This window comes from Pempheris klunzingeri, chromosome 19 (genome assembly GCF_042242105.1).
Source record: "Pempheris klunzingeri isolate RE-2024b chromosome 19, fPemKlu1.hap1, whole genome shotgun sequence".
Taxonomy (NCBI): domain Eukaryota; kingdom Metazoa; phylum Chordata; class Actinopteri; order Acropomatiformes; family Pempheridae; genus Pempheris; species Pempheris klunzingeri.
In genome coordinates this window covers 13,434,059-13,460,695 of record NC_092030.1, presented here as the reverse complement: position 1 = coordinate 13,460,695, position 26,637 = coordinate 13,434,059, and the positions used below count along the sequence as shown (strand labels likewise).

General features: G+C 41.0%; 1 protein-coding gene across 1 annotated transcript in view; it reads right to left on the bottom strand.

The window, feature by feature from the left end:
* Positions 1 to 26,637, bottom strand: part of pappaa (pregnancy-associated plasma protein A, pappalysin 1a) — an 83,702-nt gene that overhangs the window by 27,182 nt on the left and 29,883 nt on the right. The window contains exons 8-13 of the mRNA XM_070850805.1: positions 24,001 to 24,129; positions 23,736 to 23,827; positions 20,860 to 21,056; positions 6,416 to 6,526; positions 5,615 to 5,750; positions 5,171 to 5,384 (exon numbers count right to left, since the gene is read on the bottom strand). Coding sequence (XP_070706906.1) covers positions 5,171 to 5,384; positions 5,615 to 5,750; positions 6,416 to 6,526; positions 20,860 to 21,056; positions 23,736 to 23,827; positions 24,001 to 24,129 — 879 coding nt within the window. The remainder of the gene's footprint in view (positions 1 to 5,170; positions 5,385 to 5,614; positions 5,751 to 6,415; positions 6,527 to 20,859; positions 21,057 to 23,735; positions 23,828 to 24,000; positions 24,130 to 26,637) is intronic.

The window sequence follows — 26,637 nt, the reverse complement described above, 5'->3', positions numbered from 1 at the left end:
AGCTACGCATTGAGTCAACCACATCCATCCATCAATGACTGCTTAACATATCAAATCAATAAACCACATGGCGAAAACATTACCATATTTGCTATGTGCACAAAAGGGGTGTCTGCGAGCACACACACACACAGCAGAGTGTACTTTGTGAATTAAGAGCGACAGGATATATTATGCACAGGCCATGATGGCAGAGTTTGGCCACAGCTCTATGTTGGTAGCCTGATGGAGAAGGCATTTGATGCTCTTGGAATGCTTGGATGCCCAAGGCACCTTTTTACAAAAAGTTCACATTCTACAGTATGGGTTTCTCTCATGAAGGAGAAAGAAGGAGAAAGAGGAAGAGGGGAAGGTATGGGGGCACAGAGAGAGAGGATGTAAGAAAATACAGGTCTGGAGGAACATTGTTAAACTCAATCCTGCAAGAATGGAATCCCTATTTAGCTTTTTCTCATCAGTTTAATTTCCTGCTTCTGTTGGCCACATTTTCTTTTTTACTTTTTATGCTTTTTTCTCTCAAATTATTAATGATGCAAACCTTTTAAGCACATATATTATTCCTTCTGTCTGTCATTGTCCTATCTCAATGTCTCTCTCGCTGTAAAGAACTTAAAATAACTTGGTATTAAAAGAAAGCAAAAGTAAAACCAAAAGAGCTCTCAAATTCAAAGCTTATAATCAAAACGCTAATGATGGCAAGTTACTAAGCTCCGCAGGTGAAGACCATTTATCAAGCACCAGAGTAGCAGTTCCAAATATTTAGCTTTTTGAGGACAAACTAAGGATAGCCTCGAAGCCTCCTCTGTGGACACTTTGGCTTGGAACAAAATCTCTTTGTGGTTTTCTGCTAGTCACTCTGGAATTTCTGACATAAATTACAATTAACTACCTGGAAAACTATCCTCCTCCCCAGCGAATGAGAAGTACAGTATACAGCACAACAGAATGAACACATGAGCCACAAAAAGAAGAGGAGAATAGAAGAGGGGTAACAGAACAAAGACTCCAATGATTCTCAATGTAGAGAGAACAGAAGAAAAGGAGAGAAAAGGGAAAACATACATGTGCACACACTCGCAGACAAGCGTGGAACGTAAAACTGAGTCATGTTAATAGGTCCTGTTGTTAACAACTCAGGGAAAAAGGGATGTGGTGTTTTGTGGAGGCATAAGTATTACGGGAAATGTGCTGCTCAGCCCAGGAGAATGAAGAGTGAAAGCGGGAGCAGGAGGCACAGAAAGGGGAGAATTAAGTAGAAGGAGATGGCAAACAGTTAGAGGGAAAGGAAGATGACGTGAAAGTGAAGGATGTGAAGACAGCATGGGATAACATACGATGAAGGGGAAGAGGAGGAGGGGAGATGTGGAAAAGCCGGGAGAAGGAATGGGAATAAGGGGGAAGTGAAGATGGAGTGAGGTAAAATGGAGAAGTGAGAGAAGAAATTTGGAAAGTGGGGTAAAGACAGAATGCAGATAATGAACTGGAGTCAACTGAAGAGAGGTAACAGAACGATAATAATAATGATAACTGATCATAGTCCTACATCATAATGTCGAGCTTGTGGCATGTTCAAGTCAAAACATCCAAAGAAGGCATATTAGATTGACTTTCCATCATAAAAAAAAAAATTGTTTTCAAGAGCCTCTGGAAATTAGATGAAGAGCAGTGAATATGAAAGAAAGAAAAGTCAGCAAGAAGTCTGGGAGGAAGCAACTAGTCTGTGTGTGCGCTATCAAACAATTTCCTGGCTGTTGCAGACACACAGCAGTTTTAATCTATCTAGGTGCTCTTGTTGTGTCTCACTGGCACACAACAAAAGCTGCCAACAGCTCTATCTCTCTGCACAGACCCCGACCATCCATTCTTAATGTATTGTGGTGTTTACTGTTGCATTTCTTGTTGAAAGGGTTCTGGGAGCATCATCAGTATGAACTGTCTCATGCATGACGGTGGTGTGGAAATTGGTAAATTGTGACTCCGTGTGCATGTGTGGTCTGGTTTAGCGATGTTTGTGAGGAATGACTTGACATCATATGGTTAGTTATTAAAATGTGAGGTTACTGGGGACAAACAAGTGAATTTGTAGCAATTAGGTGTTTTTCTTTTTGATGATCTTGCCAACTCTTAAAAATGTCTTTAGTAACTGTTAATTTAAATGTAACCATCTTTTTTCCCCAGAGTCAGATGACATTTTTTCACATGTTAAGAATGGTTTTGTCATACACTGAAAAATGTCTAAATATGGGATAGTGCTTTAGCTTTGATGCCTGACTGACAAGCTGTTTATCTAATCAACTAGCTACAGTTGAGAAAATGATAACTGACAACTTCAATATGGTGCTGAACAATACAAAATCTATTACAGGAGAAATATGTCCACTTTGGCAGGACTTTTGGAGGAAAAATAACATTTGTATGCAGCGGGCTCTTCAGCTGAACTCAATGCAAAACAAACAGGGGTGGTAAACAAGATTTAGTGCTGGAGGCAACATAGTGGCTCAAATTTTTAGAGCACAGCAACAAGTCCAAATTAATTGTAAATTACCAGGGATAATGTATTTGTTACCTAGAACATTTTATTGTTGTAGCTGTAGCTTTAGGGAGACGTCTAACATTAAAGGATAGAGGATCATTTTCATTTTCATACTTGTATTTGGGCTCCTACTAGAATATGTTTAGATGCTGAAATGTCCAAACAGCACATATGTTTCTCATACTGTGCATATTGCAGAGTGCTCTTTTTGCCCTCTTTCTGAACGCTTCGTTTTAGCTCCTGTCTCTTTAAGGCCCTCCCTCCCAAAAAAGGCCAGTCTGCTCTGATTGGTCAGCTCCCTGAGCAGGCACTGCCCACCAACACCCGCATCAGCTCCTTCATCTCTGAAGGGGAAGCACGTTAGACAAGCAACATGCTAACGCTGAATGAAGTCATTTGTTCAAAAGGTCCCTGCATGTGACATCACAGCCAGGGCCGAAACGAAACAGAGCATTTTTACACATACAGTGGGGCAAAAAATATTTAGTCAGCCACCAATTGTGCAAGTTCTCCCACTTTAAAAGATGAGAGAGGCCTGTAATTTTCATCATAGGTATACCTCAACTATGAGAGAGAAAATGAAAATCACATTGTCTGATTTTTAAAGAATTTATTTGCAAATTATGGTGGAAAATAAGTATTTGGTCAATAACAAAAGTTCATCTCAATACTTTGTTATATACCCTTTGTTGGCAATGACAGAGGTCAAACGTTTTCTGTAAGTCTTCACAAGGTTTTCACACACTGTTGCTGGTATTTTGGCCCATTCCTCCATGCAGATCTCCTCTAGAGCAGTGATGTTTTGGGGCTGTCACTGGGCAACAGACTTTCAACTCCCTCCAAAGATTTTCTATGGGTTTGAGATCTGGAGACTGGCTAGGACACTCCAGGACCTTGAAATGCTTCTTACGAAGCCACTCCTTCGTTGCCCGGGCGGTGTGTTTGGGATCATTGTCATGCTGAAAGACCCAGCCACGTTTCATCTCCAATGCCCTTGCTGATGGAAGGAGGTTTTCACTCAAAATCTCACGATACATGGCCCCGTTCATTCTTTCCTTAACATGGATCAGTAGTCCTGGTCCCTTTGCAGAAAAACAGCCCCAGAGCATGATGTTTCCACCCCCATGCTTCACAGTAGGTATGGTGTTCTTTGGATGCAACTCAGCATTTTTTCTCCTCCAAACACGACAAGTTGAGTTTTTACCAAAAAGTTCTATTTCGGTTTCATCTGACCATATGACATTCTCCCAATCCTCTTCTGGATCATCCAAATGCTCTCTAGCAAACTTCAGACGGGCCTGGACATGTACTGGCTTAAGCAGGGGGACACGTCTGGCACTGCAGGATTTGAGTCCCTGGCGGCGTAGTGTGTTACTGATGGTAGCCTTTGTTACTTTGGTCCCAGGTCTCTGCAGGTCATTCACTAGGTCCCCCCGTGTGGTTCTGGGATTTTTGCTCACCATTCTTGTGATCATTTTGACCCCACGGGGTGAGATCTTGCATGGAGCCCCAGATCGAGGGAGATTATCAGTGGTCTTGTATGTCTTCCATTTTCTAATAATTGCTCCCACAGTTGATTTCTTCACACCAAGCTGCTTACCTATTGCAGATTCAGTCTTCCCAGCCTGGTGCAGGTCTACAATTTTGTTTCTGGTGTCCTTTGACAGCTCTTTGGTCTTGACCATAGTGGAGTTTGGAGTGTGACTGTTTGAGGTTGTGGACAGGTGTCTTTTATACTGATAACGAGTTCAAACAAGTGCCATTAATACAGGTAACGAGTGGAGGACAGAGGAGCCTCTTAAAGAAGAAGTTACAGGTCTGTGAGAGGCAGAAATCTTGCTTGTTTGTAGGTGACCAAATACTTATTTTACCGAGGAATTTACCAATTAATTCATTAAAAATCCTACAATGTGATTTCCTGGATTCTTTCCCCCCAATCTGTCTCTCATAGTTGAAGTGTACCTATGATGAAAATTACAGGCCTCTCTCATCTTTTTAAGTGGGAGAACTTGCACAATTGGTGGCTGACTAAATACTTTTTTGCCCCACTGTATTTACTGAAAGATGGAGCAGGAGAAAAAGAGAGGATGGTCTTTTCGTGGTCCTCATAGTTTGAAGGCTTGGAGAAACACCAAGGACACATATTTACGTTGAAAAGACATTAAAAAGGGCATTTTGCATAATAGGTCGCCTTTAAACAGCTTGTTGGCATCATTAATTAATGCATGCCTCCAACCCCTCTGGCTCAAATATGCACACACAAGCACAGCTCTTCGCATCTCTTGTCTCCCCTTTTGTGTGGATCGTACTCTTGACTTGCATCTTCTATGTGTGTCTAGTTCTTTCCAGGTGGTAGGTGTGGAATTTTCTTTATCCATGGTGAATGTTGCTTGATTTTAAACTCCTTAAGGGACTAACAGAACTGCCTCTACCAGGTGATGGTGACTATTAGATGTATACCTATATAGAGACTTGATTCTAAATCATGTTTCCTTTACCTTTAAGGTTCCTTTTAAGTCTGTGGCTGCATGTACATAATCTTAGGATTTCATATGCGTGTCTTTAGTTTTGATGTGTGTTTAACATATGTAGGCCTCATGTTCACCGATCTTCCATTTCCCCATTTCTCTGCCTCACCTCTGGCCTGTGGGGTTGTAGATCTCATTGCTCTGGCAACCACTTATCGTGATGGGGTCGAAGGACTGGAAGGAGCGCAGGCCTACCCCGGAGAGGGCTACAAGGCGAGAGGCAAACATGACGAGGATGGCCTTGGTGTGGTAGAAGGCCACTGACAGGTCATGGCTCACTGGGATCACCAAAGGGTTGGTGCGGCAGCTCAGGCGCCACTCACCTGTGGAGAGGATATTGGGGATGGAGGTGAGAAAAATAAACAGTATGTTGGTGTTGAAATAGTGATACTATTTCAACAAAACATTTGTATTAAGTGGAAAGAGTGGAAGAGGGTGATATGCACTTAAAGTGGTTTCATTTTGTATGATGTCTGCTCAACTATTTGTCACATCAGACACCAAAAGTGAATTTAATGGGTTGCGATTGACGAGTACAGTAGACAGTTCTCACCTAGGCTATGAATGCCCTCCTTAGTGTCCACCAGCTGAACAGTGATGTTACACTGAGTCTGATCGAGGTATCCAGTCCCATCAGCTGCCAGATGTATAATCACTGCTGCTGCCACCATGGGATGAGAAAAGTGGGCCTGAATGAAGGAAAACAAAATGTATAAAGTACAAATTTTGGACTGGAAACGAATGTATCCTCTCTCCTACTGTAGTACTATCTGGAATTGAATGTGTTTAAGTGTTTATGTTTTTCCTCATTTGAGTCAAGTTTCACGCATTATATCTTGTCAAATTGCTACATAATTTTTTAGTTTTCTTATTTGCATTTTCCAGGCCACCATGGTATGAGTAGCTTAATAGAAACAGTGATGTAACACTAATACAAACCTTCATAGGTGCAACACCATTATTATTTTCCAATTGATGTCTTCTATTCTTCAGAAGACCAGAAAAGCCAGTCTTTGTGCTACGACCACAAGCAAGGTTTCAATCTTACTATGCCTGGGAACCTTCAGGATATATAGCTGGTTTGAAGTCAGCGCCATTTTCTTTTAACAAGGTGGGCATTTTCACTCATTTTGTATTGTGTGTATTCAAATCAACTTTTAATGCCTCCTTTTCCAGACCAGGCACTTTTTACTTGTGATACTTGTGTATCACCCTCTAAAGCTGCATCAATGTCAGATGACAGTAGAACAGTTTAGCATTAACTATAGTATCCCCGTCACGTCATCGTGTTTTAATTCCTTCAGATGACAGAACACTGCACATAAACTCAACACTCTGCTCGGATAGGTCTTACCTTGAGCCAATAGTTAGGATATCCCCAGGTTGATTCATGGGCCTCACGGCAGGGGAACCATGCATACTGGGACACACCATCTGATAGATCAAACACCTTGGACTGACATGTCTAAGGAAACATGAGAGAAAAAGATGGAAAGTGGATGATTTTGTATGTATTCGTCTTACTGAAGTTGCTGTTTTATTGTACATGCAAAGGTTTTGGTTTTCACCGACTAAAAACAACTGCTTTTTTAAATGGCAAACAGGGAATTACTACATGGATAACACCTGCTAAAGAAAAAAACAAATTGATGATGGCAATAATGATGTTGTTAGTAATGTTACCATAATAGTATCATCAACCCATGCCAGCTTGTGAGCTAGCAAATTATTACACTGGCTGCTGTTGTCAATTATCATCTATTTGCTCATTCGCTCACCTTGTTTCTCATCACAAAGTTGGGAAAAAGTGATTCAAAACACAACATGCTAAAATGAAACAAAGATTTCAGCTGTTTGGGCTGACATGCAGCTGACATCCATTCTGTGCAGCACTGTTTGTTTGTGTGCTGTGAAAAAACCTGGCACCCAGTCTTGCTTTGCACGCCTCACATTCATCTTCCGTTCTTCTCTCTCTGATTCTCCCTTACACTAGTCTCCATGTGTTTTTGTGTACTCACCTTGTGCTGGCTTTTTAAAACCCTGTCATGCCAGAACCTGCCCACTAGAAGCCCTCAGTGAGTTTTCATGATTCCATGCAGCACCTGAATTGGTCGCCTGTGTCACACACCTGTACTGTATTTACTCAGTACAGTTAATTGTCTAGCAATGCTCTCCTGTTGTGGAGCTTTCTGAGTTATGGTGAGAGAGATGAACCCTGAAAACATTTGTCGTGGTAAAATGCAAAATAAAGACAATGCGAGCTAACTGTGCAGGAAAAAAAGATTTTTGAATCTGTTCTGGTCCATTTTTACAACAGCAACCAAAGAGAAGATGCATTTGTTCCTCAAACCAACCAAGGACGTGGAAAGTATTGATCACCTACCAATACACTATTGGAAGCTTTGATTTATTTATTTTTTTTTGTACTCCTGTTTGTGTAACTTTGTACCTAAAGAATACAAGTAATAAAATAGGAGGGATGTTGCTGGTGAGTGCAAATACAGGTATGAATATAACAGACAAAATGATTCATACAGAGGTGTAGCATTATCAACTTGTGTGCTTGCTTTCAATCACAGCGTTTGAACAAGTAATTTTTTTTCCATTTTTGCTGATTGTTCTGGCAAACCAAATGTATGTGTGTAATTAGGTAGAATATTCAAGCCTAAACAGCTCAAGTATGGTGATTGGCTGCTCGACCTCTCACTCTACCACTGTCATCCTATCAGAAGCAGCGATAATGGTAGATAAAGGACAAGGAATGTAGTATAACTCAGAACTATGCTTGTATCCAGCAATTAGAAATTCTATGATGTCACCTCATAACTGTGGCTTTGCTGAAGATTAAAGGGCCCCCCTCTATCATTTGTGTCCCACACATTACCGCCTCATTGGTGATGTTAGGATGATGTTCGATGAGGTACGGTGAGAAGCACCGACAGAGAGGATGTGAATAAGACAGGGATGAGAAGATACAAACCATCATTATAATCAAAAAGAAGGAAAAGCGACAGACGATGGACACGTCGGTGAAAGACTATTGAGCAACACAAAACACAGACAAAGGGGAGAGAGGGCACATACCCAAGGACGGTAAGTTTCGCCTGCTGCCCTGAGCTAGTGAAATGAGACACCAGTAACATGAGAGTTTTGCTAGAGAGGCTACTGTAAGATCCTGCCACCGTGGAAAACTGGCAAGACCAGCTATCTGTCTATATATCTGTCCCCTGGATCTGTTGACGTGACCTTTCTGCTTAGAGCTGAAGTGGCAGAAATGAGAAATGCAGGTGGCAAACACCTGAGATCAGTTGCCATGAGACTTTGGGCCCACGTGAGTGCAGCTGCGTAGATCTCCATTTTGTATTCATCAGAAAAAACATAGCCTTTTGCCAAATGTTAATGAAAAAAATACAGTAACAAACTCACTTTTCTCTGGCAAGTGCAGGGCTTCACAGAGTCCAACATTGCATCCCAACCCAACTCTGACTTTGTTCTAAGCCCCAAAAACCCCTAAAACTCCATGTTCATATGACTTAACTAACCAATGTCGTGTCTTTTTGTTATTAAAGAGACTGTGGGCTGTAAATGAATTGATGCAAAGATGAGCTGGTTTCCATTGCTACCCTTTTTCTAACGGGACAGGTGACAAAACCCTTTCCGTGTGCAAACTGATGACTTATTCATGTAAACACAGGTGGCATTAACTACACCTTACTCCACACCCCTCCTCCTCATCTCCTGTTGTGTTTTTCTAACAGCCCACTGTTCTACACAAGTCGAACACTACGTGTCATGCCAAAGGCCTTGTTCAGACGTGGCATTAACATGCATCTTTTGTGATCTGATCACAAGTGCACAGCTCTAAGCGCATGTGTGAATGCACTCAAGACACACTGAGTACGCATTGGGATCTGATCGCTCAGACCACATCGGAGGTGGTCCAGGCCACACATGGTCACAGTCTTTTAGGAGTGTGTACACCTAAGTGTACTGGACCACATTAGGGACCACCTACTCAACTCATGTTTTCGTGGAACGGACATCGATATCGATACCGATGTTAAATAGAACATGATGCTTTGATATTGTCACACCGAGCGCAGATTTTGGCTTTTTAGTAAAATGTTCACACTCTTTTATAAATATTTGTACAAATGATGTACTTGTTTATTTGCATATAGAGTGTAAAGACCATGTACTCAAGAAGCATACACCCCCTTACGCCCCCACCCCCCTGTGAAGCATCACACCAGTAGGAGGCAATTCACACGTCTCCCATGGCTCATTACACTTCCTCCAACCTCCTCCCTATGCAATGGCAAGAGTCAAAGCACTCTGAATAGATTTGTCATTGATTTGATTTAGTCATTAAAAGAGGGGGCAGTGATGGTAATTCACTTTTACACCCTTCCAGTACTAAACCCAGCAAGGCTACACTGGGGGATTGCAATGTGGACACATTGTTAGTCTATCACAGAGCCGTCACAGAGAGACAGACCATCATTTTCACTCACTTTTAAACTTTTTAACAGGCAAGTTAGAGTCGCCAGTTATTCTAACCTGCATGCTTTGGACCAGAGGAGGGAACTAAAGCACATGACAGAAACCCACACAAGAGCAGAACACACAAACTCCACTGCCCTTTTGGATTCTTGGTTGTGAAGGCCTCAGATACTTTTGACTGTAAATGTTTTACACTCTATTGTTGGCATCCAGGATAATGCCTTTCTCCTCTTATGATCACTTTGTTTTGTTTTTTAATTTTACAGTCTGTTGGCAAACCACTCTCCTCCCTTTGTGTAAATCCATGTTGAAATGTTCAAGGTTTTTCCTTTTCAAATAAAATCAACAAAATATGGCTACTTTGGAATCCATGTTAATCATTTCTTGCTCTGTGACACACTGCTATATTAGTCGTTAACATTCACCTGCGAGCTCAGGTCCACAGTCCCAAACATGGGTCCTTTGTAACAATGTTGATCCTGGCAAACGTTTTTATTAGAACGTTCAGAGATCTTTCGCCTAAATGCGTCAGTATCTTACATTTTCTCTTGCAAAGAAAATTCCAATCCAACTTTCTTCAAGAAAACCAGAGTACAATCAAAAGTTTAATCTGTGAGCACGCCACTAAGATTTGGACTTTGTAATCAGGTTAATTCACACTCCATCATGTTTAGGTAAACAAACTTTTGAAAGGTTTTTTTCCTTCCCATTGCTGTTGCTGTTGTTGCGATATTGAATAAAGAAGTCACTGTGAATGGGCTTACAGTACAATGACTTATGGTTAAATTGGGCAAAATGCTTCTCTTTGAGGGTGAAAAGGTGTGTTTAACAATCAACAGTCTTATCCATGAGTGAAAACCTCACACATCCAGTCAGTTCTAGGAAGGCGGCAGGAGGCTGTCCTCCAGATGAAAACAAAATTCAGATTGCTGGAGAGCAAAGACAAAAATTCTTGTGTCTCATTTGTACCATGATCAGGTGTTGATTAAGGGCTGGGGTAAATGCATTCTCAACAGTAAGTCCCCAAGGATAGTAAAAGGCATGTGCATTGATTAATGCGCTGAGAGGAAAGGGATGGGAGCCTAGAAAAATTTATAGCATTCCCATCATTAAACCGGTTAAGCAACAAAACTCACTAACACAGAATTTGCATGTTCACAAAAAATCCCAGTGTTATTATTCCATACACCTACTCTAGTGTAGAGAACGTACCTGTTATTGAAAAATACAAGTCAACTTCTCTGTATGTCTTTGCCGTGCTTTTCTTTTGTACCCCTTTCATAATCTGTCTCAGGAACTTTTATGGCTAATACATTAACTGAATCTAACGAGACCAAATAAAAAACAGATGTCATTTCTTCTATTGTAGACATACTGCAAGCCCAGATCAATCAGCCAACCCCTAATATTAAGAATATTAAATTACTGAAAAACATTTGGAGGAAAAAGTCATTGGTGTCAGAGTCATTATTTACTGTATTTTTGTAAGATGTGCGTGTGCATATGTGATGTAACACAAATAGAATCATGATAACAGATACCTTATGTATGTGTTTCAAATGGATTTCGAAAAGCACTGAATAACCTTATTGACACCCCCGACAGAGAAACAAAGGTGACGCCAAAAACAACATTCGAAAATAAAGATTAAACCGCCCCTCATTCAGTCATTTAGAGTTTAAATGGATCATGTAGGAGTGGGAAAGTCAAAATATGGAAATTAAGTAAAGAAACGGCACATATGTAGCTAAACTGAGACCTGTTTTTGTTTGGCTTCCTTCAATCTGTTATGCCTATAAAACATACCACCTGCTAGCAGACTGCCAATGGATTGCTTGATTACAACTACAATATCACAGCAGGAACTGTTGACAAAAGACAGTCAAAAGAAGCCTCTCAGTTGGAAAAAGTAAGGGGAGGATATGGCAGATCTGTTATTTTTGTGAGGTAAGAATGGATGATTAAAACCGTTACAAGTGACAGGAAACGCTAATGTTGTATAGCTCATAACGCGTAATACCTTTGTTCCAAGGATTTGCCTGTAAGTGGGACTGTTGTGCAAATGGGTTGACTGCTCAGTAAAATAACGATTCTAAACACATTCATGCAAAACACATGTTTTCCTTGTTCTGATGCATAACAATGACAAAACAGTCACTATCCCAGGTACAAAAGTGAAATGTTGAGATGTCTGCTTGGAACAAAACAACTTATCATCTTCCATGGAAAACAGTGACAGCAACACTAGAGATGAGTTCAACTTCTTGACTCAAAAATACACACACACACACACACACACACAGTCACACACAGTTACACACATGGTCTTAATTTGTACCAGCTGGCTAGTCAGACAACAGCCAATCCCTGGTGTTTGTAAATCACCACTTCAGATAAAAGGAGAGCTAAGTGTCTTGAGCCAAGGGGAAACCAAAGGAGATAAAGGTGAGGAGAAAGAAAGTGCAACTGTCTGCCTCGTTACCCTGAAAATATGTCTGTTCTGTAAAAACGTTCATTAAGGGCATAAAGCAAAGCATAAACTCTGAAAGGGGGAAATGGAGAGTGGCGCTTTTAGTAAAGATAGAGTAACGACAATAATAATGGCTCTAATAGCATAATGGAGCTTTGGTGCCAGGGTGAAGTTAGATCACCCCCTACAGAGGGATGCCGACACATATACACATACACATACACATACGCTACACCCATTTTGGCTCACATACTGACGTTGAAGCCTCCAGATTGTCAAAATGTCCTATCTTGGAGTCATATCAATAAATCTCACAGACACACATACACAAACTTGGGCCATATGTGCTTGGAAGACTATTGAGGCCCTCAGACATTTAGGAGGCCCCTCGTAGGTCCTCCCCGTACCCTCCAAAAACCAGAAGATGGGCCAGGAGTTTGAGTTTAGCTATACATAGGTTTTTTTTTCCGGATACTCCTTACTCAGGTGTTCTTGCTTTGCATTCAACAGAGCACAACGCAAAGGAAGAGGGATGTAATTGTTCAGATTGGTATGCCCTCTCATTATAAAGCCATGCCACACCTAATGGGGTCAATAGTTACTGTAATACATTGACTAGCAAATATTTATGCGTCAGTGTCTTGACAAATCACTTCTGGTATGAATATATGAACTCACAGCGTTAAGGTGATGCAGCAGTTTCATGGCGATTGGTTTTGCAGTATGAGGCTTTGTTTATGAATTACTGAGTTGCAAAGTGGTGATCATGAGGATGTATCACATTACAGATAGACACGAGGACACCATCATGACAATATAATGTCTCACATATGATGGACCATGTGGAAGAATGCAAAACAAATACATCCCTAGTAGATATCATCAGTGGACTGGGTCGTAAGAGCATTTCTGTTGTTAGACTTTATCTATGTCAACCAACTTTTCCACAATCCCCCTTGTCTGCACCAATTTACAAGTTCCCATTTCTCAAAAATGTTTCCAACCCCATTGTCTTAACCTTCAGTATTCTGTTCATGGTTTTTGCCTCCATTCAGTCACTAACTTTAGCAGTAAACATAATCACTGCAACTAAACTGTTCATTCATTTTGCACGATCCAATCTCTTTATTCTTGTGAGCAGTCGAGGATACCCACTGAGCATTTCAGTGTTTATCCTTTGTTTCAGATCCTGCTGCATGACTCTGTGAGGTCAGGCAGGGACCTGTTTTTTTCTGGTTTTGTGGAAATTTTCGACCCATGCAGATTAAGATAACAATATCCTAAGAGAATATTTATCCTGTCACAGCACCTTCTAAATCATGTTTATTTCCATCAAAAGGTATTTATTTTTCTCCTTTTCCATTGCTCACTCTCTCTCCCTTATATATATGAATTTGAAGCCTTAGCATTGGAAGCGGGAGTGAGCATCTGTGAGGCATTTGTGGAGAGACAGAAAGAAAGAGCAACAGAGAGAAACTAGTATGAGTTTCCAAGCACCATCCCATGGTTTACTGGAATGCTGGTGAGCGCCTGGTGTGTGAGGTAATGTCCTGTCACCCAGCCCCACCCATACCCACTGAAGCTCACCGTCTCATTGGTCCTGGGCTAATGATGGGCCACTTCCATGGCCTACTGAGAATGGGGCTGTAAAAGTTAGCGAGTGGGTGCAATTATGCAGTTTACCTATCCCAGTCTCATCAGGGCAGACATGAGTAGTGACTGGGTGGTAGGGAGCATGGACCACAAACTAATGTATAGGGATTGGGGAGCGTACAATGTCAGCAAGTTGAAAACAGATGGCTCTGCGGAGAGTATAAATGTCCCTCAGTCAGTGGCCCCCTATGCTCAATAAAACAGTGCCAAAACCCTGCATATTAACAGCTTGAAAATGTTATGGGGGGTCATCAGTGCCATGAAAAAAATCCACCAGTCACAATGAGGTTTCCACATGGCAGAACCACAATAATAATTGAAACGGGAAAAGTAAAAGGGAAAAAGGAACGCCATCCCAGAGGTTTCTTTTTAATGTTACCACACGCTTATGTCACTGGCACTGTGCCTGACGAGCGCTGTGCGGTTTTGGGGGAATGTTGGTGAGAGAGACAGTGCCAGAGAAGCTGGCCTTCCTGTGCTTCTGAAAGAAACAGCTCGGCTACTGTAAGAGCTTTTGTTTTTGTGGGCATGTACGTGTCTCTGTGTGTGTGTGTGTGTGTGTGTGTGTGTGTGTGTGTGTTTCAGCTTGTGCAACAGAATGTGCATGTTTGTCTGTGTGGTCGTTTGCATGCATATGTAAAGGAAAACATTTGTAAATGTGCATGTGTGCTCTGCAGTAGCCTATATACAGCAAATATGTATCCCACACTTACATACACAAACACACAGTGCCTGATTTTTTTGGGACCCGTGTCAAAACTGGGCCATTTATTGTTTCCTTATTTTTACCATCCTCCTCAGCCCTCTCCTTTCCCTCTGAAGCATTACTTACCTTAAGATGAATGTGGTGGGGGTTATTTAATTCAGACCTCATGCACATGTTTGTTTTACATCTTAAGATGGGTGAACTTCATATATAGGCAATTTCTTGTAGCGTGAGAGGACTAAAATGTTATCCCTTCTGTTGCTTATGTATAATTAAGGGGAGTGTTCTCCAGGGGTGCCCAGGGGTTGCGTCAGAGATTGCCTGGGCAGCAGCCCTCTCTGGAGAAATCACCTGGCTTGCTGTTTGATCTTAAAGTTTGAATGCACACACGTACTCCCCGCTAACACAAACACATCTACACACGTGTGTGGAGGCAAGACACTGCATACGTACACAGACACATGCACATGGCAAGCACACACACACATGCTCACACTCTCTCACACACACACACACACACACACACACACACACAGGTTAGTTGCTAAGGCCAGTTCTTCAATCCAATCCCCCTAGAGCAAGTTGAGCTGGCTCACCATATTCCATGGTGTGGTAGTGGGGGAACATTATGTTCTGCTCCACAAAGACAGCAGTAGTACATTTCAGTCCCCTATGGACCTGCCCTATAATCCTGCATGGAGTCGGCAGTGTGAGTGTGTGTGTTTCCCTGTGAGTCTCTGTCTGACTGTGTACCTGTGTGTGTGCTTGACCAGGAAAGAAAGAAGAATCATTTAAATGAACTGAAGCCACCTCACAGCGTTCACAGATAGCCCAATATTAGAGATCCCATACATTTTCGTTATGGGTCCGACACTGAAAAAGGGAACAGAAAGGTTCGAGAAATTAAAACAGCATGACTATCAAACCTGAATAGAATGTTTTTGGCAGTTTGGCATTTTTTGTGATCATTAATGTGGCTGAACTTTATTAACTTCATACACTCTCTGGTGTCCATATGGCATTTTGATTGGATCAAACTGCTTATTTTAGGACATTTTAATGTGGAAATGGCCAATAAGAGTGGTTTTGGAACCTTTTTTACTTTCACAAAAACTTTTATTCAATGATGTATTTTCTTTTGAATGCAGTTTGACTGTTGGTCAAAAAAAAAAAAAATCCAGATTGTTTTACCTCCATTTACAACTATTAACCCAATCTGTCCATCCATCCGTCCTTTGTATAATGTATCTTGATACATTTTACTTAAATCTAACTTTTGCTGGTTTTGAAGCACCTGCTGTTTGCTCTTTCATATTCATTTTCATTTTAAAATCTCAGCTTCTTCTCCATTCTCGCAATCCGCATGGTTACTCTTTTTTGGTTTTACTCCCCGCCATTACCTGTTCTGTATCATCTAAGCACAAAAAATTATTACTACAGCACCGCCATTGTAGTTTATACCTCAATAGTGTGCAGTGCTCTACACATTAGTGCTGGGACTCACACTCTATGACCCAAAAAAATGAATGTGAGTCATTCTTAAAAAGATCTAGCACACATTTACATTCTGCAAAGGCAGACTGCAGGCTACTAAGCTATTGTGTACAAAAGGGCAGTATGTATTTATGGCTCTATGCACCATTTATTCTTATGTTGCTGAACCCTCCCTCAGCAGTGGTTTAAATGTGGGAGCATTCAGCCATCCTTCTCCTTGGCTTTGCTCTGGTGCGTGGAGATTCAGAAGTTAAGAAAAAAAAAAAGTTAGGCTCTCATGCAAAATGCTGCATATTTAAATGAACATTCACCATGGTATTTAATGCACTAAAGGATGTTTCAGTTAGTGTAGTTCTGTGTGTAACACCCCCAACCCCCCACCCACCCACGCATACACACAAGTACATAGCACTTGAGATTTCGTGCAGATACATGATCTTTCTTTTTCCTCAAGTGCCTTCTTGTGCTGTTGTTGCTTTCTTGCATCCGCAAAGATCCCTATCACTGCTGCCCGTCTCGTTTTCTCTCTCTCAGACACAAAGACACACACAGAATCAACAGTGTCTTTAGACATCAAACAGAACTGGTACATAAATCCAATACAGGACTTGTTTACTAGATCAGGAGGAAATGATGTACTACCCCCCAACACTCTCATTCAGAGCAAAAAACACTCACAAACACAGAGAGAGTTGGTTACACTTTAGCATTGTGCTGTATCAGGGCAGCACATCTCTCAATACCTCTACCAAAGAGCTGTGAGCCATGAACATGGAAACATTATTAAATGAAACCACAAAGGATTAAATGAGCTATTACTGTAACAAGGCAGGACAATGTGCTGTTGGTTTAGAAAAAAAAAAAAATCCATTGGCTTGATCTTGTATGAGCGCCAAAGCAATTGCATTTGGCAATTACATAGTACTTTTATTTAAAAAGTATTATTCAATAAATATTAGGTATAATATGGCTCTGGTTCATAGATCAGTTGCTGTTCTTAGCCTTCAGAAATGAGTGAATATACTTTAGAATAACGGTATTCATTTCTCCAGACGAGATCCAGAGATTTAGAGGAATGGGGTGGTGGGCGGTGAAGCTGTTCTGGTGGCTTGCGGTGACCCAGCACCTTACTAAGACACTTAATGTTGGATTTCTTTGTCCACTTCCTTTGCACTTATAACCTCTTTCTCTTCTCTTCCTCTCTTTATTCATCTCTGTCTCTGTCTCTGTCATACACAAATGCACACCAGCACACACACAGAACAATAATGGTACATATTGTGGGATGGATGCTAGTGGTTAACCAGTCACTAGCTCCAGCGGAGAACTTTACAGTAATTTTGGCTTTGTGCCGTGGTAATAACTTTGTCTCTGGGCTGTGGTTGGCTGGGATCAAAGGGTTAAACTATGTGCCAAGACCGCCAACAAGAATTGACGGCTGCTGCCCCCAACCTGTATTTTAATTGTTGATCCTGTCAAGCACAAGAATCTTGCTGTGCTCATTTAGTATCGTGGTTGTAAATCACTCTCTGTAAGTTTACTAGAGGGATGAGTGAATGACAAAGAGAGAATGAGTGTGTTGTAACCACAGTGCGAATGCTATGTAACCCAAGAGCCATTCCAACAGCAGCTTAGCTAGTGGCAGGGTCACCCTTAAGCTTATTTATGCAATGGTCTCAACAGTTCTTGAGAAAAGATACTATGTCGCATAGTATGCTCTGCATTTATACGTTTAACCTTTACTACCCTGCAGATTTTGGCAAGGCTACAGTTTATTCATTTTATATAAATGTGTCATAGAAATGATCATATTGTCACAACCTTGTTTGCCTTGAAGTTGCAAGCAATTTCATGCGAGTGAACTATCCCATGACACTGTATGAAAGTCCTTAACATTGTTACAATTGCAATGTTACAAAATTCAAAAAGTGGGAAAATAGACTTTGCCGCCATCAATTAAAGACGAGCAGCAGCGTTTCTTTGCTTACTACTGCTGAGAGATTCTCGTTATGTGCAAGCTCTTCCAACATTTCAATGATTTCACAAAAATTGTGCTGATCTGAAAGATAAGAGCAAGAAAAAGCAAAGGTAACTACAGTATACCTACTTCACCAAATGCACACCAGCCTTTAGTTCTGTAGACCAATCAGTTCTCTTGAAATGTCCCAAGGAATCTGCTTTCCCTAAAAAAACTGGACCAATACACACAACTAAACCAATACACATTTCCACAATTGTATTTAGACTAAATGTATTGTCAGTAATCATTGATCTGTTACCCACAGAAGGTACACTTCTCTTTACCATAGCGACATCAAACTATGTTCCACAACAACAGACGTCAGCTTAGTGTCAGGGTACTGCATGTTATTACCAAAGCTAAGATTTGTACCATACCCATGATGCAATGAGGTGACTTCAGGAGTTGAGTTCACACTCACTTTCCAGTTAAAATGGAAAGTACGCAAGAACTAATGCATTCGGTGTCATCTCCCTTGAATACAAGAAAGAAGCCCTGCATCCCAGCAGCAGTTACCATTTCTCAACCCTCACCATTCTAATACTGATGACAGTCATCTCAAAGTTGCCAAGTAATTTACTACCCCAACAGCTTTCTCCCTTAACTCCCTGTCAAGGGTGATATGTAAGTCTGTATCAGCAAAGCAAGCAGTGCTTTTGGCAGACTGCTCAGAAAAATTACATCAAAATCTCAACAAAGACTGTAGATCAACACTATACCATCATAAGTAACTATGCTGCTCTGGGGCTTGGACTTTGGATCTTTTGGTTGTTATCACATCAAATGCCTACAGGCCTTCCGCATCCCCTTCTCCCAACAAATCTTCAAAGTCACCCAAGAAAATCAAGCCCCCTATGTAAACAATCACCAACAAACTGAGAAAACTAGAGAGAACTCTAGATAGGGAATGCGATCCAGATGCCTGAAACATGACTATTCATTGGGCACTCTATGGCTGATTCCTGTTTGGCAAAAACAGCAATTAAAATACCAGATGTGAGACATCACTAAAGGCTCCTTCGAAATAGGTAACATCTACAATAACTTTTGTTTTGCTACTGATCAGCCATTGTGGTGTTTTATTTGTTGTTCTAAAGTGACCACATTTAAACTGGATCAGTGAACAAAGGCAAGCATACTGCCTGGTCTTCATCTCCAGAACCAATCCTCAGATGCTTCTTCTGTGGCATGAGCCTCCAGGACAGTCGCCATAGCCACATGCATGCAATTGCACAGTTGCTTGGAAGTGTTGCCTGAACAAGAATCTCAGCTCAGTTATTTGAAGCCATGTTATGTTATCTTTGTTTTCCAATGGACTACCATAATCAAACAAGTGTGTACAATTGTGTGTGCGCAGTTGTGTGTGCATTTCATGTGAGCAGGTTGTTTTTTCTTTGTTTGTGTGTGCATATGCTCCAAACTGCAAGGACACAGTGTAATCAAAGTTAATTTGGAGTTGAAGAGATGGCATTTGATGCTGCTGTAGTGCATGTCACTGGAGTGGAAAAATAAATGTCAGCGATTACATCAATGTGTACCGATGCTGGTGAGAGAAATGGGCTTTGAGGACACAATTTTCAATGTAACAGTGTACCCACAGGCTTTTGCAGCTCACAATGTAGTGGCTAGATGACAAAGTGTGTGAGAACTTACAGAGAGTGAAAAAGGGAGATGGAGAAGCAAAGAGAGATGGTGACAAGACCGTTGTGTTTTGTTAACCTGTGTTTGCATACTTTCCACACGTGCACATACACTGTGTCCAGTCAGTGGCCTTGTAATGAGGTGATCTCATCACATATGACCCATGGGGAATAGTGTGTTCTCCACAGTAAAAGTGCTTTTTGCATGAACAATGTGTCCTTCACAGCACAAATCCTTTCTTTATGGTTATATGGACATGTTCCACTAGTGTCTCATTCCTCTCAGAGAATAAACCATCTGCAATGTTGCTGGTTGGAACATACTCCCTTTTCTGCTCAGACAGAAGCAGAGCCATATAGATATCAAATATCAAATCAAAAAATGGTGTTGGATAATCTCCTACCTTTGTTTTGCGTAAATCCTTGCCAAAATGTTCTTGAGCAAGGCACCTGACCACAGCAGTGAAAGAATGCGTAGTTCACTGGCTTTGTAAAATGCATCATCAACAGTAGAAACAAGCTCTACAGCCAACATCACACACTTCTAGCATCACACACATGCCTCTGAATAGAGACCACTGTCTGTGTAGAGGTGTGAAGCCTAACAGTTTCAACACAAAGTCTTTTCTTTGTAAGTTAAAATATCTACAACTATACAATTTAAAAATGCAAAGAGATGTTGCTCTCAACGTCAGAGCAAGATACTGCAGGATATTTGTTTTAACGCTTGGTTTGAACAAATACCCCCCAAGCTATTAAGAAACTGGACAAAACTTTATTGAAATAATAAATTGGGTTTTAAAGGAGATAGTATACTTCAGCAACGTACTTTAGCTTTGACCAAGAGGGGATTAAATAGAATTGAGCATAATGCACTTCTGCGTCTGAAGCTTGGTGTACATGAATGAATGCCTCACCCTAATGTTTTGGGCAATCAGCCCCTTTCTACGTTCCAAAGCAACAGATCAATGCTTCCACCGGGCTTAGTTGGAATCAATGGCTTCTCCTTTCGTCTTCCGTAAGCATTACTTTAATGAGAGCTGCAAACTTCTGCACCCACCCTGAGAGACATCTAAATTAAATGTCTCAATTTCTAAAATTACTTAATTGGCAAATAGCAAACGAAGTTGTTTTGCAAATGTCTTGCAAAAATTGAGGCTTCATTATAATCAGTGTGTAAATTGATTTATGGATGAGGAAGCAACAGTACTAACTCGTCAAAGAATCAAAGACCATACCAAAACAATGAAGGATAATGTTAGTTTGCAATGACCCATTATAACCCAGTTTGACAAACTATGTGTGGCCTTACCTTAGTAACAGCGGGGTACCCAGCAGCCACCTCACCAGAGCAGTAGGGCTTCTTTTCATGGGATACTTCGACAGTGGAGGCCCACTGGTCAAGGAAACCATTGGGCGTGTAGAGGCCACAGTCTCTCACGCCTGTCTCTCGCTCGAAGTCCTCACACACCCCATCACCGTCATAGTAATAGCACATACTTGGCTCCTCTGCAGGTGAACAAACGACAGGAAAATGATTTAAAAAATTTTAAAAAGTTTTCATTTGCATAAAGCTATACAGGTGAGTTTTCACACACTTCAACCTTTGCTAATCATTCCACTTCTCTCATCCTTTTTTATAGAACATATACACCCACTGATCCTTTGGGAAATCATTTATTATCTCTATTATTTTGACAGTTGAGAGGGAGAGGAGCAGATAAAGAAGGGGAAAAAAGGTGCATGTAAAAAGGAGGATAATTTCTTGAGTGTATTACGAGGATATGCAAAGAGTGATGACAGAATATGTTAACGTCAGAAAGAGAGAAACAAAGGGAAAGTATGAAAAGGAGAAATTAGGGAGACAAAAATGGAGGGGGGCAGCAGACAAGTCAAGAGGTAAAGAAATATACAGCCATCATTTCTACAGAAGTCCCACCCGGAGTTAAGGTCTGGAAATGGTAGCTTATGGACTGGAGGAGAGGAGAGCAGGGAGGTTGCCTGGGCCTCATTGCTCTCAGCTCTCAGCTAAAGCAGTGTCAGCCAGTGGGGTTCCAGTTAGGGGGAAAGGCGGCATTCTGTGCCAAGTTGGCCTGGGCCTCCTCCTCGAAAATTCCAGCCCTCTCCAGCACAGCCAAAAACTCAAGTCAGTTCTGTGCTCTGGCAATGGTGAAACGAGGGGCTACTGAGGGGGCATACAGAATATGCTCCCGCCACTCACTTGGCGGGAACATAGGCAAGGAAGAAGGGAAGGAGTGAGACTGAGAGGTAGCTCAAACAGTGGCTTGTGAAAGCTGCAGAAGTAATAGGAAGAGCGTGAGCTAAAGAGAGAAGAGGAGGAGATGGATAGAACGGGAGAAAGAGACAGAGTATTGCTACAGTATTTGAAATTGGACAAGGCAAGGATAAACAGATAATGGAAAAAGTGGAAAGGTGATTGATTGCAAGAGCAAGCAGTTGGAGAAACAAAGAGATTGAAGAAATGAGCTCAGGTGGATGAAGACATTTGGTTTGGTAGGGGGGCAGCACACCTAGTAAAACTGACAAAATGTCAAAGCAAGGGGAAATCTGGCCTTCCAAAATCATCATTTTTGTGATAATGGGAATCTGCGAACACGGTTTAAGAGAGTCAAATTGGATTCCTATAGGCTTCAGCTGCACCTGTGTTTACTGTGGCTTGGAGCCCTACTGAGACATAACCACTGGGATCGCTACGCCACGTGGGGTCATGTGAAAAGAACTTGTTGATTTTGTCAATTCCAGATATAATTCGGCTCAATCGTGTGAATAGCCAACTAAAGCTCATCCAGACTGTAGCACCTTGGCCCTGTTGTATACTTAGTGTCAATTCTCCGTCCAACTCTCTCTTTCACTATCAAACACACTGACAAGCAGGCACTCTCTCACACATACAGACAGATGGACAGAAGGTCCCATCATTATAGTGTCAGATTTCTGTGCAAAACTACAACTATATCAGACAGTGTCAGACACACACAGACGCATGCACACCCTTGAGCGCTGCAGTTGGTGGAAAAACAGAGCAGCCAGTGCAGTCATCCAGCAATCTGACAGGGATTAAGTGGCCACTTCACAAGGGCTCACACATGTGTTTGCATGCATGCATGTGCTGTACGTACACAAACACACACATGCACACACACACACACACACACACACAATCACAACAGGGGGCAAAATGAATGTCAGACAGCAGGAGAATTGGACAGGAAACCATCCATCTATTCATTTAAAAGAAAAAAAAACAACATAAGAGATGCCAGTCACTCAACTGTGTAAAACGACTCACCCTTTAAAAAATAATGATTTCCAGATTTTTTTTTTTTTTTTTGCAGGAGTCAAAGTGATTATGATGGCATTCTTATTCTTTTGACAAAAGACATGAAGTGCTTCAATAAAAGACGCCCCAAATGGCCAAAATGTTCATTCACAAAGTTAGCCTGTGGGTCTCATCGACAACTTTGCAGCCTTTCAGTTTTGTGGAATAATATAAGAACAGTGTCGGACAAATCCAAGCACACAGTAATATCACGGCACAGAAGAACACAGAACTGTAATATTATGTATATAACTGGAGGCAAGATCAGTACGTGTCATTTGAAATGTCACTTTTGGCCAGTAAAATAAGTTTAGAAACTCATCTGTCAATATTATTAAAATAGTCAGCATGCTATATGAACACATCACTTTTTTTATATATATTTTTATTGCTGAATGTGCTCTTGCTTTCATTTTTTCAACTTCAAACATTCTTTTTCTCAAGAAATCACTTAAAGTGACACAACCTTTAAGCAGTTGTGCATTCTAAACTGTGTTAGCCCTGGATGATATTTGCAAGCAATGCCTTGCTATATGTCACACAGAGGGTCACCCATCCATCTGTACCGCTTATCCTTATGGGCTGCGGGGGGGCTGGAGCCAATCCCAGCAGACACTGGGTGAAAAGAAGGGTACACTCTGGACTGGTGGCCAGTCAATCACAGGGGTCATACAAGGTCAGTAATTCAGAACTACTGATATGTATTGCAATTTGTTTAGTTGTAGATTATTTAGATTAGTTGATTCTTATTATGGACAGACCCAGACGTGTATATAATCTGCTGAATTAAAAGTGAGCAAGCATTCCTGTTGTAACCATGACAATATACAGTACTGTATACGACTTACCGATGCAGTTGAAGAAGGGCTCTTTCTTGCATTGACTGGAGCAGCCATCTCCATTCATAGAGTTCATATCATCACATTCTTCTCCTTTGGAACTACAATATCAGGATGCGTTACTTAGTAAACATCCACATATGCACAAACTAATAAATACCGAATCGAACCCAGTAGGAGTAAACTTTATATTTTTTAAAATGCTTCACTGCACACCTGTATGCGTGCATTTTACTCAACATATTTTGACCATGTGATTGTGAGTGTCTGTTACCTCTGGATGCGCCCATCCCCGCAGTATGGTGCCCCCAGTTCGTGCACCAGAGGTGGGGAGGGTTCACTCTCACTCTGGCTGGAGATGGTTTGGACCTGGTAGGTGTACACAACATGTGGCACCACGTCCCTGCACAGAGAGAGGTAAAAAAGCACAGGAAGTCCAAATTTTTATGGATAACGCGAAGCTTTGAAGAAATGTCTGATAAAGAACCACACATAAAGAAAAGAGAGTAAAGGCACGTACACTGAGAGAGAGACTCAGACAAGGTACTGTGGACGGGTCGATAGGACTACTGCTCTTTTTACGTATGTGTGTTGTGGCAATCTTTTAGTAACTACCACTAGGTAGCACAAATGAAAACATCTGCCTCAGCTTCCGCTGATGTGGCCCTGTTTAGCCGCTTTGGGTCCAGCTTTGTTTTGCTTCCTTATCATAGTGATTCAAGGAACCATCACGATGAACACAAAATGGACAGGAGAAATATCGGGGGGGGGGGGGGGGACTACTCACTTTGCCGGTGTAAGTCGCCATGATGGTTTCTTGAGTCACCATGATAAGGAAGTCTGAAATAAAAGTCTGAAAGGAAAAAAAAAACATAAATGAGAAAACCAAAACCATAAACCAAAAAAAAAATCCAAACTGTAAATGAGGAACCAAAACCAAAAGCAAAACAACAAAACAAAACTTGGGGAAAGAAAACTGTACATGAGAAACAATAAAAGTGCAAGTGAGGGTGCTGTCATGACAGTAGTTTCCTGTTTTTATAATTACTTTATTACTACTCTGCTCTGTTGTTTGCCTTTACATGTTACTTGCATTACCATCAGGTTTAGTTGGACTATGGCTCTGTTTTAACTATGGCCAGAAACATGGAGCTGAGGCAAGTAGTCTGTTTTATGAATCCATATTAGGTATTGTTTCATGTTAATAATTTCCTTAACAGGAGACAGAGCTATGAACAAAGGTTAAGAAACATGTAAAGGCAAGCAAGGAATCTAACAGTTCATGTATTTATCTATTTTGACAATTCTGAACAATAAAAACAGGATAACTGATTTTCACACCAGCACTCTCATTTGCAACTGTATTGTTTACAGTTTTCTTTCCGTTTTGACTTTTTTTTTTTTCCTTTTGCTTATAGTTTTGGTTTCTCATTTCTAGTTTTGATTTGTCGCTTATGGTCATGGTTTCTCGTTCATGGTTTTCTTTTTTGGCTTTCAGAGTTTCAGACACACTACATTTTGTGTGTGTGTGTGTGTGTGAGTGTACAGAAGACTGAAAACCAAAGTTAAGACGTCATTCTAGTTTTGATTCAGACATGCACACAACCTAATACGTTGTGATGAACATGTGTCTTGTGTTTTGGGGCGAATTCTATATTATGTGCATTGACTGTTGTCTGAAGATTGTACTGAGCACACCACAATTTCCATTTATTGTCAAATATTGATGTAGTTGCAATTTCATTTTATTTGAATGGCAGGTAAGATGAATATGTTAGGTTGCAGAGAAGGAAATTGCTGAAAAAAAACGTTGTTTTGTAATGTAATGTTTATTACAATAATATTTTCACGGATATGATGTGCTCATTGACTTTGCTGGAAAAATACATTCTGATCAATGGCCTGCAAATTAAGTGAATTATATTATGCAATTATCTTAGAATTCTAAACACAATATGGAACTAGAGAGAAAGTATGCAGTTTAAAAGTGCAAAAAATCATATGGGGTAGGCCAGCATAATTGTTGTGTATAGTATAATTTTAGCTACTATTGGTTAAGTGCATGGCAAAATTAGATAGAATATATGGGTGGGGAACAACATCAGTAAATGAGGGTAAATAAGACCAATAGGTTAGCAACAGATCATTTCATGTGGACCATCAAGTACAATAGGCCTAATTTTGGAATGCCCTCCACGATGCTGTATATGCATTGACAGGAATGCAGGAAGATGGTCCTGCTTACATGAGTACCAGGGTATATTTATGGAATAATATACCCATTCCAAAAAGCCACTCACATGTGCACATACAACACAATGTCAGCCAACTGTAGGCTTTAAACTTAAAAAAGAGCACCATATAATAATGACTCTGCAACACCAGCGGCAAGCATTGCTCTGGTACCACCGAGGTTTCAGCCAAGGCCTAAGCTAAAGTCAGCACTCAGACTTTGGGTCATGTGTGGGAGGGCCACGAGCTGTGATGAGTCGAACCATTCAGTTGCCCATGTTTGATAAGGTAAAGTAGTGAATAAGAGGACGACCAATCACAGGGTTAGTGGTTCAATCCCTGGTTTCTCCTGTCCACATGTCAATTTGTCCTCTGGCAAGACAATGAACCCCAAATTGATTGCATGGCAGCTCTGTCATCATCGCTGTGAGAGGGTGTGTGTGTGTGTGTGTGTGTGTGTGTGTGTTGGTGAATGAAAAGCAAATTGCAAAGAGCTTTGCCTGTTAAAAAGCACTGCATAAGTGCAGTCCATTTACCACTCATATATGAGTGCAGTCAAAGAACAACAAAATGTTCTAAAAGACATATTAAATGAAAGAAGCAGGTATTCTGCATGCCCATGCACAAACATATCATATACATTGGCACATTGCATGAGAGGTGGACAACTGTATGTTTG